At 39.6% G+C, this 18,153-nt stretch overlaps 1 protein-coding gene and 1 long non-coding RNA gene across 11 annotated transcripts in view; one reads left to right on the forward strand and one right to left on the reverse strand.

Annotated features, from left to right (window-relative positions):
• LOC147056141 (uncharacterized) overlaps positions 1-18,153 on the reverse strand; it is a 118,532-nt gene that overhangs the window by 67,048 nt on the left and 33,331 nt on the right. The window contains exons 2-3 of the long non-coding RNA XR_015066450.1: positions 6,809-6,894; positions 6,612-6,716 (exon numbers count right to left, since the gene is read on the reverse strand). This is a non-coding gene — a long non-coding RNA (uncharacterized LOC147056141). The remainder of the gene's footprint in view (positions 1-6,611; positions 6,717-6,808; positions 6,895-18,153) is intronic.
• The window catches only part of ppp6r3 (protein phosphatase 6, regulatory subunit 3), an 87,420-nt gene that overhangs the window by 45,017 nt on the left and 24,250 nt on the right, over positions 1-18,153 (forward strand). For 4 of the 10 annotated variants that reach the window (XR_015066448.1, XM_085914628.1, XM_085914627.1 and 1 more), the window contains 7 exons: positions 1,180-1,234; positions 9,157-9,284; positions 10,240-10,355; positions 16,744-16,825; positions 17,321-17,418; positions 17,504-17,699; positions 18,123-18,140. Coding sequence is in view for 8 of the 10 variants with exons in the window: in XM_085914628.1 (XP_085770754.1) it covers positions 1,180-1,234; positions 9,157-9,284; positions 10,240-10,355; positions 16,744-16,825; positions 17,321-17,418; positions 17,504-17,699; positions 18,123-18,140 (693 nt within the window). In the remaining 2 variants the exon portion in view is untranslated. Of the gene's footprint in view, positions 1-1,179; positions 1,235-9,156; positions 9,285-10,065; positions 10,356-16,743; positions 16,826-17,320; positions 17,419-17,503; positions 17,700-18,122; positions 18,141-18,153 lie in introns of those variants that run through there. The other 6 variants (XR_015066449.1, XM_085914629.1, XM_085914631.1 and 3 more) reach the window with 4 other exon arrangements.

Raw genomic sequence — 18,153 nt, forward strand, 5'->3', positions numbered from 1 at the left:
TTTTTAGAACTCTTACTATTATAACTTTTTTATAAGAAGATACAAGTGTATATACTGTAAATATGTTTTTTAGAACTCTTTCATTATAAAAAAATTATAACAATGTACAATACTGTAAATATATTTTTAGAACTCTTATTATGATTACAACTTTTTTTATAAAAAGGTACAAGTGTACATACTGCAATTGTGTGGACATTCCTTGCCTTCTGGTGGCGTGTGGGCAACGTTTGTGCCATAATTCCTCAATTTAGAAGGTTCATTTTGAATTTTGAATTTCTTTTTTAATTTGGAAAAGTATCTGCAATGTACTGAAGCCGCGATAAACGAACCGCGATGTAGCAAGGGATTACTGTACACATATTTTTACTATTCAGGTGCTGGTCCTTAATTCTTGTAAATAGCGGGGGGTCAATTGTAGCTTTCTATAGGTCATCCTGCTCATTTACAGCTACAAAACCTGATAAAAGGACAAAGGACATCACATGTACTAAATAAAAACAAAATAGAATGGCATGGGACCTTTCATGGAAAAACCTCACCAATCATTTGTTGTACCTTATTTAATTCCAACAATTGAATGTGTAGTCATGTCTGTGTTTTTTACATCCCGTATATAATGATTCCTTGCGGAATTAATTATAAAAAGCATTTTCATTCACACGAGGCAGGTTAACATATCTTCAGAATTTGCATTTAAATGTAATGGTGTACGTTCCTGGTTCCATTCGTTGTGCCACCCCACTTAAATGTTGTCGTAATCATAACTTTTTTTTCTTTTTGCATAATCATGCCAACTTCTACCGCTCCAATTGTTTACTTTTATAATGTGATAATGGCTGCTGAGAAAGTCATAATCTTTCGCATGTTACTGTATATCATGGGTAGGCAACTCTGGACCTCGAGGTCGGTGTCCTGCATGTTTTCTATGCCTCCCTGTTGCGACACACCTAATTCAAATGATCAGGATTTTTATCCAGCTTTTGCAGACCTTGCAAATTATTTGACAATTTGAATCAGGTGTATTACACCTGGGAGACATAGAATACATGCCGTACACTGGCTCTCGAGGACCGGAGTGGCCTACCAATGATGTATACTGTACTTCCTTTTGAAGAATTGGCCATAGTAATACATACTGAGCTCTTAACTAACCCATATTTTTCTTTAACATTGCAGTATTCCCTTTGACAGAATATCAGACATCAGTTTTTCACTCAATACAAATGAAAGTGTAAGTACCTACATTATTATCTTTCAATATTAATGTAGATGACAAATTGTATTTCTAGGTGTATTCAATTAATTATACTGCATCAAAAAATCAAGATGTGAAGTCAATAGAGCATGAATTTGAAGTCACTTTCACCCTGCGTATGAAGTCTTTTTTGATCAGTCTTTCGTACCACGTATCCTCACGAGGGTCACGTGCTAGTTTATTTATCGAAATGAAATCTACCTGTTTTAAAGTAATAGAACATCTAAAAATGGCAATTGTAAACATTGATTTGATACCTGCGGCATTAAACTAACTGTATTGTTATGTCCTGACAAATAATATTGACGGTATGCAAAAAAAGAAAAGTAGGTATTCAACTGTGCTCTTTTTTTATCCATCCATCCATCTTCTTCCGCTTATCCGGGGTCGGGTTGCGGGGGCAGCAGCTTTAGGAGGGACTCCCAGACTTCCCTCTCCCCAGCCACTACATCCAGCTCATCCCGGGGGATCCCAAGGCGTTCCCAGTCCAGCCGAGAGAGATAGTCTCTCCAGCGCATCCTGGGTTGTCCCCAGGGTCTCCTACCGGTGGGACATGCCCGGAACACCTCCCCAGGGAGGCGTCCAGGAGGCATCCTGATGAGATGCCCGAGCCACCTCATCTGGCTCCTCTCCACGTGGAGGAGCAGTGGCTACGAGTCTCTCCCGGATGACCGAGCTCCTCACCCTATCTCTAAGGGAGAGCCCGGACACCCTGCGGAGGGAACTCATTTCGGCTGCTTGTATCCTGGGTCTCGTTCTTTCAGTCACGACCCATAGCTCGTGACCATAGGTGAGGGTAGGAGTATAGATCGACCGGTAAATTGAGAGCTTTGCCTTTTGGCTCAGCTCTCTCTTCACCACGACGGACCGGGACAGAGTCTGCATTACTGCCGACGCTGCACCGATCCGCCTGTCGATCTCGCGCTCCATCCTGCCCTCGCTCGTGAACAAGCGACCCACTCTTTTCCGACCGAGGACCATGGACTCAAATTTGGAGGTGCTGACCCTCATCCCGACCGCTTCACACTCGGCTGCGAACCGCTCCAGTGAGAGCTGGAGATCACGGCCTGAAGAAGCCAACAGCACCCCGTCAGCCGCAAAAAGCAGAGACGCGATACTGAGGTCCCCAAACCAGACCCCCTCAACGCCTTGGCTGCGCCTAGAAATTCTGTCCATAAAAATTATGAACAGAATCGGTGACAAAGGGCAGCCCTGGCGAAGTCCAACCCTCATTGGGAACGAATCCCGGATTTACTGCCGGAAATGCGGACCAAACTCTGGCATCGGTGATACAGGGACCGAACCGCCCTTATCAGTTGGCTCGGCACCCCGTACTCCCGAAGCACCCTCCACAGAATCTCCCGAGGGACACCTTCTCCAAGTCCACAAAACACATGTGGACTGGTTGGGCGAACTCCCATGAACCCTCGAGGATACTGCCGAGGGTGTAGAGCTGGTCCACTGTTCCACGGCCAGGACGAAAGCCACACTGCTCATCCTGAATCAGAGGTTCGACCTCCCGACAGACCCTCCTCTCCAACCCTGAATAGACCTTACCAGGGAGGCTGAGGAGTGTGATTCCCCTGTAATTGGAACACACCCTCCGGTTCCCCTTCTTAAAGAGGGGAACCACCACCCCAGTCTGCCAATCCAGAGGCACCGTCCCCGATGTCCACGCAATGTTGTAGAGGCGTGTCAGCCATGACAGCCCCACAACATCCAGAGCCTTTAAGAACTCCGGGCGGATCTCATCCACTCCCGGGGGCCCGCCACAGAGGAGTTTTTTAACTACCTCAGTGACTTCGACCCCAGAAATTGGAGAGTCCGCCTCAGAGTCCCCAGGCCCTGGTTCCACAATGGAAGGCGTGTCAGTGTAATTGAGGAGGTCTTTGAAGTATTCTCTCCACCGACTCACGATGTCCAGAATCGAGGTCAGCAGCACACCATCTCCACTGTAAACAGTGGTGACCGTGCGTCCTGAGACGCCGGATGGTGGACCAGAATCTCCTCAAAGCTGTCCGGAAGTCATTCTCCATGGCCTCAACAAACTCCTCCCATGCCCGGGTTTTTGCCTCCGCAACCACCAAAGCCGCGTTCCGCTTGGCCATCCCATTCGGTACCATTCAGCTGCCTCCGGAATCCCGCAGGCCAAAACAGCCCGATAGGACTCCTTCAGCTTGACGGCATCCCTTACCGCCGGTGTCCACCAGCGGGTTCGGGGATTGCTGCCACGACAGGCCCCAACGACCTTACAGCCACAGCTCCGGTCGGCTGCCTCAACAATAGAGGCGCGGAACATGGTCCACTCGGACTCAATGTCCCCCGCCTCCCCCGGGACATGGGAAAAGCTCTGCCGGAGGTGTGAGTTGAAGCTCTTCCTGAGAGGGAATTCTGCCAGACGTTCCCAGCAGACCCTCACAGAGCATTTGGGTCTGCCAGGTCGGACCGGCATCTTCCCCCACCATCGGAGCCAACACACCACCAGGTGGTGATCAGTTGACAGCTCTGCCCCTCTCTTCACCCGAGTGTCCAAAACATGCGGCCGCAAATCCGACGACATGACTACAAAGTCGATCATCGAACCGCGGCCTAGGGTGTCCCGATGCCAAGTGCACACATGGACACCCTTATGCTTGAACACGGTGTTCATTATAGAAAATCCGTGTCGAGCACAGAAGTCCAACAATAGTACACCGCTCGGGTTCAGATCGGGGGGGGAGGGCATTCCTCCCAATCACGCCTTTGCAGGTCTCACTGTCATTGCCCACGTGAGCATTGAAGTCACCCAGTAGAACGATGGAGTCCACAGAAGGAGCGCTCTCCAGCACCTCCTCCAGGGAGTCCAAGAAGGGTGGGTCCTCTGAGCTGCCATTTGGTGCATAGACATAAACAACAGTCAGGACCCGTCCCCCCACCCAAAGGCGGAGGGAGGCTACCCTCTCGTTCACCGGGGTGAACCCCAATGTGCAGGCGCCCAGCCGGGGGGCAATAAGTATGTCCACACCTGCTCGACGCCTTTCACCGTGGGCAACTCCAGAGTGGAAGAGAGTCTAGCTCGAGAGGGCTTGTACCAGACCCCAAACTATGTGGGGAGGCAAGTCCGACTATGTCTAGTCGGACCTTTTCCGCCTCACACACCAGCTCGGGCTCCTTTCCAGCTAGAGAGGTGACATTCCATGTCCCTAGAGCCAGCCTCTGCAGCCAGGGATCGGACCGCCAAGGTTCTCCCCGCCTTTGGCCGCCGCCCAGCTCACTTTGCACCCGACCCCTTTGGCCCTGCCTACAGGTGGTGAGCCTATGGGAAGAGGGACCCACGTTTTCCATGGGCGAAGGCCCGGCCACCAGGCGCTCGCCTTCGAGCCCCACCTCCAGACCTGGCTCTAGAGGGAGGCCCCGGTCACCTGCGTCCGGGCGAGGGAAAACTAGGTCCATTTTTCTTTTTCATCATGAGGGGTCTTCTGAGCCGTGCTTTGTCTGGCCCCTCACCTTGGACCCTTTTGCCATGGGTGACCCTACCAGGGTTATGAAGCCCCAGACAACATGGCTCCTAGGATCATAGGGGCACGCAAACCCCTCCACCACGATATGGTGACGACTCACTCTCTTTTTTTTAACCATCAATTAAGTCATAGTACTTGCAGTGATGACCAATAGTCTGCTATCAACGTTAACAAGGAATACGACTGCCCTAAACAATTTAGAGAATGTTATTTGATTATACTTGCTGTTCACTGGAAACATCTGGGTTTGACATCAAATAGAGCATTTCAAACTTTAATTCCAGGTACTATTTGTCCAGATCTTTTAACTGAACATCAAATTTTTAGCACAAATAAGATTAAAGCGTACCTCTGAAGTTCACACATTGAGGTCTCAATAGGTAAAGGAAGGAATCTTGTAAAGTTTTATAAATATCTGGTGTTCCCATTTTTGCGTCTTGTCTTGTATTTGTCAAAATAATCTCCTTACAAGACATCTTGACAAATTGGTTTCGCGAGCTATCATAAGATTACTTTATATAACTAATAACTTTATATAACTTTATATATATACTAGTGGAATCAAAAATGCAGTTGGATACAGTTTTTCTTGATAAATCATATATATTTTTCCCTCTGGGCACCACAGATACACAAACTGTTAGTAAAGTAAAAGAACTTTGCCTTACACACACTAAAATTTCTGAACACAAAATATCCTAATCTCAAATTATTATGGAGATGCTACTTCATGTTTTTGAGTGTGGCTACAGACTCTTCGTACATTTTGGCAATTAAAAGCAACAACAAATTCTTTCCGTGTAACATTTTTCTGTTTAAATATCCCATTTTACAAAGCTACTTGTATAAGCCACCTCTGTGGCTTATACAGAGGTGTGGCCTATATATACATTTGTTTTCCTTTTTTACATTTTGTGGACATCCCTCATATATGTATAATTCATGTATAAATTATGCTGATTTCTGATGTCACAAAAAGTAGTTTTCGGGTCTTTACAGTTCTCTGAAAATGTCTGTCCTAAACTGGTGATGATTTGGTCTACACTTACATTATTCAATAGTTTTCCATAATTGGGTGTGTTCACATAAAAGTTTCTGATTCAAATTGTATATCCGACCCATGTTTAAATACATGAAAACAAAATGTTGATCTCTTCTCTCAATCATCACACAAACTGTTTTCAGTCCACATAAAAAATAAAGGAGTCAGCTTTGCTCCAGTATTTTTCAGATGGCGTGTACAGGATAAAAATAGCACTGCATCAAAAGTTTTTTTTCTTCTTTTCTTCAATGGTCTTAAATGTATCAGAAACCATGCCATAGCCATGTATTCTAAATCAAGAACATTGGAAAATGTATCACATTTTTCATTCTTTTGCACAGAATGAATAAAAGAAAAAACAAAAGCACTTTGAAAACGGCAGTCTATTTCTTTACAATTTCAAGCTTGCATAGTGAATGCATGCTCTATTGTGGTTCATTTGATCCCTACTATGTTTGGAATTTTTTAGCAATGGGTTTTTATTCTTTTATGGCCTTTTACACTATCAGTCTTTTGGAATTTAGAGTTGTACGCACTTATTAATTAATTACTTTTGAGTCAATTATCCAGAGATCTGTGTGGCCTTAAATATAAATTTACAGCCTTCCCACTCGCGATTCACCTTTTGTTGGGAGGGGTTCACACACTCATTCATTCCTGCAATGTGTTTCCTGATTTCCTGTCTCAGAAAATAACTGTTGTCAGGGTTTTAAGAGCCTTAAAACATTTATAAAAAAAAAATCAACAAAAATACAAGATAAATGAACAAAATATGGGCGAGAATGTAGAGGACTAGTTACCATGTACTCACAGTTCAGAACTGCAGGTTTTGATTCTGGCTTCGGCTCTCCTGTGTAGAGTTAGCATGTTCTTCCCATGTCTGAATGGGATATTCTAAGGGTTCTCCGGTTTCCTCCTACATTCCAAAGACATGCATGGTAGACTGATTGACCATTCCAAATTGCCCGTGAATGTGAGTGCGAATGGTTGTTCATCAAGTATATGTACCTTGCGTATTGGCTGGCAACCAGTTTGGGGACTACCCTGCCTACCGCCCAAAGACTGCTGGGATAGGCTCCAGCACATTCACGAGCCTTGTGGAAGTGGAAAAAAAAACATAGTTTCAAAAAAAAAAAAGTATTATAAACATAACAAAAACATGCCTTACACTTAAAAATACTTACTTTGTATAGTAAATGAAGACATACAGTGTAAGTAAAATAACTACCGTAATTTTTGGACTATAAGTCGCTCCGGAGTATAAGTCGCACCAGCCATAAAATGCACAATAAAGTGAAAAAAACACCCATATATAAGTCGCACCGGAGTATAAGTCGCACTTTTGGGGCAAATTTATTTGTCAAAATCCAACACCAAAAACAGACATGAACCAGCAACCACAGGCTAAACAATACGGCATGCTAATGTGACATGTACACAAACGAGGAGCTAAGAAAGTGCCTGACGTAACATTCAGAGTTATTCAAGTAATTATTACATAAATAACACGTTTATCAAACCATCTGTGTCACTCCAATTCATTAAATCCATCGATCGTGCTTTATGTAAACAATGCCGCGTGTGCGCCGCATATGCTGACCTGTTGTAAGTTGCATTTCTAATTATTCCACGGACCCATATAACGATATTTAAAGTATATTTCAAATAACTATCATATTACAACAATATTATAAAACCATCTGTGTCACTCCAAATCATGAAATCCATCGATCAAATTCCTCGTTCTTTATGTCAACAACGGCGCACGTGCGCTGCAGAGATCTAGTATATAACTATGTTGTAGCGTTAACAAAGTACCAGGAAAGACGTGGGTTTGGTAAACAGCTCTTCGAGTTCAGCGAGCCAACAACTACTGAACTTCCAGCCACGGAGGTGGAAGAGAGCTCCATAGAATAAGAGCGTGCGTGCGTGCGTAAAAGCCATGTCCAAGCCCCATCCACCGTCCCCGGACAGCCACCAGGCCGAGCGCCGGCCCCCGACTTCCATCCACGGAGGTGAAAGCGAGCTCCCGTCGAGAAGTATCGGGCGTGGGTAAAAGCCATAATAGTTTTTCAAACCTTCTGTGTCATCCCGTGATCGAATCCTTTGCCCTTTATGTAAACAACCGCCGCACGGCACGGGTGACATCACTTACAGTTCAAATGACAGTAATCCCTTGCTACATCGTGGTTCGTTTATCGCGGTTTCACTACATCGCGGATTTTTGAATTTTGAAAATTTGTGATTAGAATTACATATAAGTCGCTCCTGAGTATAAGTCGCCCCCCCCACCCAAACTATGACAAAAAACGCAACTTCTAGTCCGAAAATTACAGTATATGAAAATTAAAAAAAAATTAAAAGCAACATTTATGACAATCAAAAAAACATTTATAATTTACAAAACACATACTGTAAATGAAAGAACGTATTTTAAACCAAAAAACGGATTTACGGAGCAGGGAAAAATAATCAACAATCTGGAACTCTTTCCCCCCTGACATTCGAAACATCGACTCCATTTTACAGTTTGCATCCCACCTAAAAACCCACCTTTTTAAGCAAGCATTCTGCTGCAGATGTTTCCTTACTTTTATACAGTTTTTATATTTGATTGTGTATGTTTCATCTTTGAACAGCGTCCTTGAGTGCCTTGAAAGGCGCCTTACAAATAAAATGTATTCTTCTTATTATTATTATTATAGTTACTTCTACTTCGCTGGTTTCACTTATTGAGGGTATTTTTAGCACGTAAACCCTGCGATAAATGAGGGGACATTGCATAAAATGGCTGTCAGTCATAAATGGTAAACCTTGTGGAACTTTTAAAGTTCAAAAGTCACAAAAAAGCCCAAATCCTAAAATATCTATTACTGTTGTAATACAGCATTTCTTTACTCAACTGTATGAATGAGCTAATGAGCTGCTGTAAAAATTAATTTCTTTTGTAGGTTGCTTTGAGTTTTAAAATGACCTACAACATCTTCCACGGCCCTCCTTTCTGTTATATGATAATTAAATAATGACTAAATTAACACAAAAATTGTATATGTAGATGAAATAAATAATAATTTGAATGCAGTAATAGATGGCTAGATGGATGGATGGGTATACTTAATTGTTGTTGAGAATATTAAATGTATTAAAATTAAAATTGGCAGGGAAAAAAGTTAAATGAAATCATACTGTTTTCCAAAATGCATTGATTTTTAAATAATGTGTTCTTGAAATACTGTAAAGACAAAAAACACTATATACGTGAATGCTCAGTAGCTCTGTAAATTGAGTTCAGAGTTGTATGTCATTCATTCATTTGTGTCCAATGTTTTTCTCCTGATCTGATCCTATTTTCCCAGGTGAAAGTAGCTATGTTTGAAGCACGCTGTAGAGAGAAAATCCAACAGTTTGAAGATGCTGGTTCGGATGAGGAAGATATCTGGGATGAAAAAGTTACCTTTATACCAGAAGCACAAAGGAGGCCCAGGTCAGAAAAATACACATGGATTTTGACAGCTGCTGCGAATATAATCCTGTTTTGTGATCACAATGGATCCACACATGAGCAAGTACATCAGCAACTTAAAAATAGTTTTAGTTCTAAATACAGTTACATATAGTTATCAACCAAATGTCACTTTTTAACTTAGTTCTTAAAGAAATTATCAGGGCTGGATATTAGAAGATATTCAATATCACCAGATGAGCTTTTATAAACCAAATTCCAACAAAATTGGGATGTTCTGTTGAACATAAATACAAACAGAATACAATGATTTGCAAATAATGTGGATGGATGGACGGACGTTGCACATTTATTTAAGCTCTTTCTCACCCCCTTTCTCATAGAAAAAAGTAGAAATCATCTGTTGCCGTAAACTTTTGTTTAATCCTGTACAATCCAAATCTCATGCTTAAAGGTAATTTCAATTTCCATGCCTAGGGAATTCTGCGGGATTTCTGCAACTATGACCAATGTGCACTTACTTTACTTGCGTTACTTGAGATGACGCTCACTTGCTCTGCTCGCCAAACAATAACTCTTATAAAAGGCTACTAGAACACTCCAGAACACTACCACACTCCAACATTCCAGAGCTGACCGCAATTCTAAAAAATAACTAAAATGAATACTTAAGCTAATAAAAATCTTAACAAATTTGCTCTGAAAACTAAAGCTCAAAATTAAACAAAGATGAACTATAATGGAAAAAAAACATTGTAAGACTGATCTGCAGCCATTATTTCTTTACTTTCAAATCTCAAAGCATTTGCCAAAGCACTCACGTGGTACAACAGCCAGCGGGGCTTGAGGTGTCATTGTTTTCGACTCCTCCCATAAATGAAGCAAGCTTCGGTACACGCAAAGCGGGAACGCCCTCTTCCTTCACCACTCGATAGAAGCCTTGGCACGTCTTGTAACATTGCCAATGTTAACTTAGGAGTGCGGGAAGTACAGACAGCGAGGACAGCACTGATTCAGAGGAAGAGGATTCCAAGAAAGATGCGTTTGAAGCTTCTAATTCCACCTCTGAAGACATTATGGAAGTTGAAACAGGTTAGTAAACTCCAGCAATCTCTATCTCTTTATACATGCATGTATCATTTTTACCAGTTGTGACGTCAATATCAATCAAAACTAGAAAATGCAATTCCTGTAGAAATTGCGTGTGAAGGCGAAGAAGTTAAAGAAATACTTGGGGAATGCTGCAAAATGATGTTGAAAGTTGGAACGAGATGAATTGGTGTAAAAATGTAGAAATAAGAAGGGAAAAAGGAAATTTGGGAAAATTTGGTGTGAATTTAAAATTTGAAAATGTGGAATTTTTGGTAAGTGGGAATTTGTTGAATAGGTAGGCAAAAGATGAACAGTTAAAAGTTGGAACGGGTTGAATCGGTTAAAAAAATGTAGAAATTATGAGTGAAAAATTAAATTGTGAGGAATTAGGCATGAATTTCAAAATGGAAAATTTGGAATTTTTGGTAAGTTGAAAGTTGTGGTATAGGTAGGCAAAAGAAGAACAGTTGAAAGTTGGAACGGGTTGAACTGGTTGAAAAATGTAGAAGTTAGAGCAAATGCTCAATCCCCATAGAGAATGAATGGGAATTTGATTGAAAAAAAAATTACGCCAAAAATTATTGAAATATGGAACGAAATGAAATATACGGGTTCAGGAGGTTCACTTTTGGGGTTCAAATGTTGTAACAGGTTGAATCGGACAAAAATGGTAGAAGTTAGAGCAAATGTAATCCCCATAGAGAATGAATGGGAATTTTTAAAAAAATTGCGCCATAAATTATAGAAATTTGGAACGAAACGAAATAGACGGGTTCAAGAGGATCACTTTTAGGGTTCAAATATTGAAACGGGTTGAATCGGACAAAATTGTATAAGTTAGAGCAAATGTTTAATTTAGGTCACTTCTGGTTCTATTTAGGGCACTTCTTGTTGAAAAAAGGTCACTTCCAGTTTATATGAGACACATCTGGTTTAATTTAGGGTACCTTCGGTTTAGCTGAGGTCACCTCCAATTTAAAAAAGTCACTTCCGGTTCATTTGGGTCACTTCTGGTTTGATTTGGGGCACTTCCGCTTTCATTTAGGTCACCTCCGATTTAGTTGGGGCACTTCCGGTTTAATTTAAGTCACTTTCGGTTTAGCTGTGGTCACTTCCGGTTTATTAGGGGTCATTTCCGGTTTACCTGGGGTCACATCCGGTTTATTTGGGGTCACTTCCAGTTTGATTTCGGGCAATGGCGATTCATTTTGAGTTCATTCGGGGGCACTTCAGGGTCAATCCAAGATGGCTGCCACAATGGAAGTGGGGGTCAAGAGTTGAATTGTGTAAGCAAAGTGGAAGTGGGGGTGAATATACTAGGCATAAGGTGAACAAAGCGAATAAAGTTGGAATGGGTTGAATCGGTTGAAAAATGTAAAAATCAGAAGGGAAAAACTAAATTTTGGAAAATTTGGTGTGAATTTCAAAATTGAAAATTTTGAATTTTTGGTAAGTGGGAAGGTGTGGAATAGGTAGGCAAAAGATGAACAGTTGAAAGTTGGAACGAGTTGAATCAGTTGTAAAATGAAGAAATTGGAAGTGAAAAATGAAATTTTGTGAAATTATGTTCAAATTTTAAACGTGAAAATGCGAAATTTTTGAATTTGGAAATTTTGGGAATGCCCCAATGTGATTTGAATGTGCTGAATGATGTGAATTTCAAACTGGAAGGATGTAAATGCTTTGGAATGGGTTGAATCTGCCTTTAAGAATGAATGGGGAAATGTAGAAATAACTACAATTTGCAATTTCAGGAGAAATTGCATGAGAAGGCGAAGACTTTGAATAATTTCTTGGGGAATGCTGCCGAATGATGAAACGAGTTGAATTACTTGAGAAAGGTAGAAATTAGAGGTGAAAATTGAAGTTTGGAGAATTTGGTGGAATTCCAAATTTGAAAATGTGGAATTTATGGTAAGTGAGAAGTTGGGGAATAGGTAGGAAAAAGATGAACAGTTGAAAGTTGGAATGTGTTGAATCGGTAGAGAAATGCAGAAATTAGAGTAGAAAAACAAAATTTTGGAATTTGGTCGAATTTCAAATTTGAAAATTTGGAATTACAATTGAAAATTAGAATGGGTTGAATCGGTTGAAAAATTTTGAAATTAGACGTGATAAACGGAATTTTGGAGAATATGGTTGAATTTTAAATTTGAAAGTATGGAATATTTTGGTAAGTGGGACATTGTGGAATAGGTAGGCAAAAGATGAACAGATGAAAGTTGGAATGGGTTGAATCGGTCGAGAAATGTAGAAATTAGAGTAGAAAGATGAAATTTTGGAGAATTTGGTTGAATTTTAAATTCGAAATTTTTGCTAAATTGGAAGTTGTGAAATGGGTAGAAAAGAGATGAACAATTGAAAGTTGGAATGAGTTGAATCGGTTGAAAAATGTAGAAATTAGAGTAGAAAAACACAATTTGGGAGAATTTGGTTAAATTTCAACTTTGAAAAATGTGGAATTTTTGCTAAGTGGGAAGGTGTGGAATAGGTAGGCAAAAGATGAACAGTTGAAAGTTGGAACGAGTTGAATCAGTTCAATTATGTAGAAATTAGCAGTGAAAAACGAAATTTTGTGAAATTTTGTGAAATTTAGTTAACATTTTAAATGTGAAAAAGTGAAATTTTTGAATTTGCCAATGTCCCCAATGTAATTTGAATTGTTGAATTATGTGGAATTCAAACTGGAACATCATAAATGTGAAATGTTGAATCTGCCATTAAGAATCAATTGGGAAAAAATTGCCGGAAATTTGTGAATTTTGTGAAAACGGAATTTTTTTTGAATGAAATAAATGTAAGCATCCATCTCGTGAACATTTGGAATACGTGAAAAGTGGAACGGAGTGAATCGGTTGAAGTATGTGGAACTAGTTAAGAGTAAAAAGTAAAAGAGTAAAAAGTGAGCAGAATAAGTAGAACTAGAATTGGCAATTTCTGGAGAAATTGCGTGTGAAGGCAAAGGCACTTCACACTATTGTGGGACTCGAAATAATGATTAAATGAAATAAAAATGGTAAATTAATAATGATTAAATAAAATAAAAATGGTAAATTAATGACGATGATGAAAATAATTATTAAAATGTGTTAAAATTGAATGAATGAAAAATTAATGAATAAAAAAATTATGGCCAAGCAGGATTCGAACACCCTCGTGGAAGTGGCTCATGTTCAAAGAGCCATTGTCTTCTTACTGAGCTAGACAGTGACTTAGTGTTGCTCCGGTGGAATGATGCTATTAAACAAGAAATAAAAATGGTACATGTCGTTAAAACGGTAAAATGATGTTTTTAACTTAAAATTAAATGAATAACTAAATGAATGATGAAAATAATTATTAAAATGTGTTAAAATTGAATGAATGAAAAATTAATGAATAAAACAATTATGGCCAAGCGGGATTCGAACTCGTGAAATGGTAAATGCCGTTAAAACGGTAAAATTATGTTTTTAACTTAAAACTAAATGAATAACTAAATGAATGAATGAAAAATAAATAAATAAAAAATAAAAGAGTTAAATAAATGAGTTAAGGAAAGAAATCATGAAAAAGTTGTCAGATGTCAAAATTCGAACTCCCTCTTGAACGTCGCTCGTGCTGAATGCGCCATTAAGAATGAATGGGGGATTTTAAGGCACAAATTTGCTAATTATGCAAAAACGGTAAATGTTATGAACAAATAAAATACTAGCAGTCATGCCGTGAATTTTTGGAACGTGTGAAAGTTGGAATGGGGTGAATCGGTTAAAGCATGTGGGAGTAGTTAGGTGTCAAAAAAGTGGGAGGAATAAATTGTTTAATAATAATAATAAGAAGAAAAATAAAGTAGAATAACAATAGGCCTTCGCCTTCACACTAATAAGGAGAAAAATAAAGTAGAATAACAATAGTGTGAAGGCCTTCGCCTTCACACTAATAATCATTTAGTCCCCCCCAAATTACCGCACATCACACACGATTGCAGAAGACTTGTACAGCGCTTTAGCCGCGACACCATACGTTCCCCAAAATGTTTTAAATGGCCAAACATTAAATACCGTATTGATCCGAATATAAGAAGACCCTGATTTTAAGACGACACCCTCTTTTTCGAGACTCAAGTTTGAAAAAAGACTTTCTGAACACCAAATGTAATTTTATACAGAAAATAATTACAGTACATCTGAAACAAATGATTATAACAATATATTCGAGGAAAAACCATGTTATTTTGCCTCATTCAAATCATGCAAAAACTGTCTATCACATCTTAATATCTGAACATTTAAATATGTAAATTAAATGTAAATAAACCAATCTACTGTGATAAAACAACAAAATTGCAATAACTGCATTAACCATCAAAGTGAAGTCTAACTGTAATTGCAGTCAAACAAATCTGAATAAGAAAAAACATTGCAATAAAATATTGAAAACTGCTCCCACTGTTGTTGGGGTTTGCTCGGATAGTTATGCTCTTTTCGCCCCCGAGTGTCGGTCAGAACACAGGAGGGAAGATGTGGTTCAGTTTTGATTGCTTTACTGAATTATTGGCAAAAAAGTAACGGGCACTGTGGCTCATAGGGGCATACAGGCAAACTGGCAAAAGGGTATCGGCACACGTTTGGTTGTAAGGATGTGAGAGCAGGTTTGTGTAGTGCACATAAGTGAGTCTTTGGATGTGTGAATGTGATTCTTGTGTGTGTGATGATTGTATGAAGCGTGTGACGGGTGTGTGGGTTGTGTGTGTGAGTGTGCGTGTGTGTGTGTGTGCGTGCACACTTATACTGTAGACGGCACTCATTACATAACTAACTGCGCATAACGGTTCCGCTATACTAAATAACCATAAATGAAATACTCTCGGCAATATACCAAACATAAGTCATCGAGACAACAAAATATATTTGCTGGTGACCGTTAGTTGCTGTGCCGCTGCATAACGGCTACTCATACGATGCTAGGCAAAATTAATGGAGCGCGCCGAAGCTATCAATCAAACGGCGCACACACGAAACAAACCTCAATCAGACAAATGGCACAACAGTAGACAGTAGTAACAATGAAATGTATATACTCACTTTATGTCAAAGACGCACACAATCACAGCAACATACTCAATCGCTACCACCAACCTTTAACTTACCGCCACGCACAAGCTCCAACAATTGCGATAAGCTGAGCTAACTCACCCGAAACTTAAGGCGCGGTGACGTAACTTCCCAACATTTTCACATCAACATAGGAACCTTTCTAACAGCTATTTTTCTTTTTCTTATTTGTGACAGGGGTTTGCTTTGGCTTGGGGAGTTAAGTTCAGCATTCGCTTTACAGATATCTGGCGCCATCTAGCATTGTGAATGGGTATAATGTCTAGACCCTGAATGTAAGACAACCCCCACTTTTTCAGTCTTATTTCAATGCAAAAATACACCGTCTTATATTCGGGTCAATACGGTATTTGAAAAAGTTATTCATATATTGAAAACGTATTGACGACGTATAAACGTATAAACGACACATCACTCTTATATTCCACCTATGAAGACAAAGAAGAAAATAAAAATAAAAATGAAGAAGACAACGAAGAAGGCGGTGTAGAAAAATACCATAGCTATAACTTGTGTTTGTTTGGCTTTGTTCATTAAAACCCATTTAATTTTTTTGTGATTTTTATGCAGATTGGTTTGTTACAAACATCACCTATGATACAAGCCATCTTGTTTAGCTGTCACTCGTTTCCACGTCCAGCTCAGCTAGTACCACGCCCCCCACATTTGGATCAAAAGTTTGAAACTCGGAAAAAAAAAATTGAACCTGAAAAAATAAAAAGATTAGAATCTGAAAAAAAGAGTTGAACCTGAAAAAAATAGATGTTAATCTGAAAATATAAAACATGCAACTGAAAAAAAAGACCTCAAATCTTGAAAAATAAATGGGGGTGAAACCTGAAAATAGTTGATTCACAAAATCTGCCAAAGCGAAGCAAAATTATTTTCAACTCGAAAAAAGTTTTCAAACACATATTTCCAAGTTTCAAGCTCAACACGTGTATTTTCAGTTTAAAGTTTTATTTTGTCAAGTACGAGTTTTGTTTTTTCAAGTACAAATGTTTTTACCCCAATCTACCTCCACAAAGTGAGTGTGTGAGCGCATGGATAATGTATCCACTGTAAAGCATCTTTGAGTGTCCAGAAAAGCGCTGTATAAATCTGATGCATTATTGTCATTATTATATAAGATAACGTAAGGTGGCAGACTTATGAAACACCCTGCAATTTTAATGTTGAATATGCTGTAGCGTCATTGTTTATACACCATGCGGACAGCCGCTGTCACAACAAAAAAGTCTCAACAAACCTGCTGTCCCACCTTTATTTTATTTTTTTTATTTTTTTATATATAGACACAGCATGGAGCGGCTATTCTGCCCCAAATTCCAACTCAGAGACAGGATGGGCTGACTTCTCCAACTTCTCCCCCACTAGGTAGTAATATTGATTGTTTATCCTGTCTGCAATGAAGCATATCATTAAATGAACAAAATAAATGGAAAAAAACTCTTTTTCATCAAGGAAATAAAGCTGAAAAAAACCTTATATTTCGTCATCGGCAATTAATTTAATGCATAAGCCCTTAGGATTGATTGCAAATGTATTCATTTCAGTAGTATGACCCTTGGCAACAGGAAGGAGGTTAAACAGATGACTTGTAGTTTTTTACTGTCACCCAAAGTTACATCATTCGGCGGAAGCCAATAAAAATATTCTGTCAAATTAGGTTGCTGCTAGGCGAGTCCTCTTTTTTGCGAGTTGACATTTCTCATGGTTCCCCTTCTTTTGTCACCAAACTTGGCCTTAAATGTGACAGGAGAAAAAAAATAGTACACAGTAATGTAAGCCTGGTTTGCATCCATTATTTGTTGCCCATCACAAGGTTCTGCATAATAAATGGGGTTTCTGAGTAAATACAGTCTCTTTTAGCCCCAATGACCCACTACTGTGCAACACCTCTGTTGCTATGGAAACCAACATAGAGAAACTGGATCCGCTTGGCGTCATTGGACCATTATACTCAGAGGGTGAGATCAATGGATTATACTGTACCAATATAATTATGCCCGCAGTCCTGATGATTGTTTTTGTTTTCTTGTTCTTTTTTAATAGAAAGTCATGGCTGGTTTAGTCCTAGTATTTCTTCTTCCTCTTCCATCACATCTAAGGGTTGTGGAAGATCTAAAATGGCGGATGAAACTACCTGCAATGTGCAACGCAGTATTACAGATACAGTCATCAATGACTCCATAAAAGAGACTTTCAGCCTTACTGTTGACGCAAAGACTGAGACGGCTGTCTTCAAGAGGTTAGCTACACATAATACAATATCATGGTTTTGCTTTTTAGTAGAGGTGCTTTTCAAAGTCTGTTTATTTTTTCAACCATACAATGCAGTCAAGGTTAATGATTGAGATTTTTTTCTTTTTACATTTAAAATTAGTCAATGGCTTATTGGACGACAAACAATCAAGCGTCAAGTCATGTTTTGGGAGTTGTTTTGAATTACATGAAAAGACAATTATTTACACCTTAAACTTACTTATGTTACCTATTAGATTAGGTTTATTAATGTTCCTAGTAACTTCTCTATCCTAGAAATGTTGTCGTCCTCTTCCCTTATTCATCCCGCATCGCACGCTATTTTACTAATCATTGTTATGGACCAAATGACACGTAAGCTTCCCTTCCTCTCTCCCTTGCTGTGCACTGTCGGTGTGGTCTTCGTCAGAGTGTTGAAATCGTATCGGTATGTATCACCA

The sequence above is a fragment of the Syngnathus leptorhynchus genome, chromosome 6 (genome assembly GCF_054491065.1).
Source record: "Syngnathus leptorhynchus isolate UIUO chromosome 6, UIUO_Slep, whole genome shotgun sequence".
In the NCBI taxonomy this organism is placed as follows: domain Eukaryota; kingdom Metazoa; phylum Chordata; class Actinopteri; order Syngnathiformes; family Syngnathidae; genus Syngnathus; species Syngnathus leptorhynchus.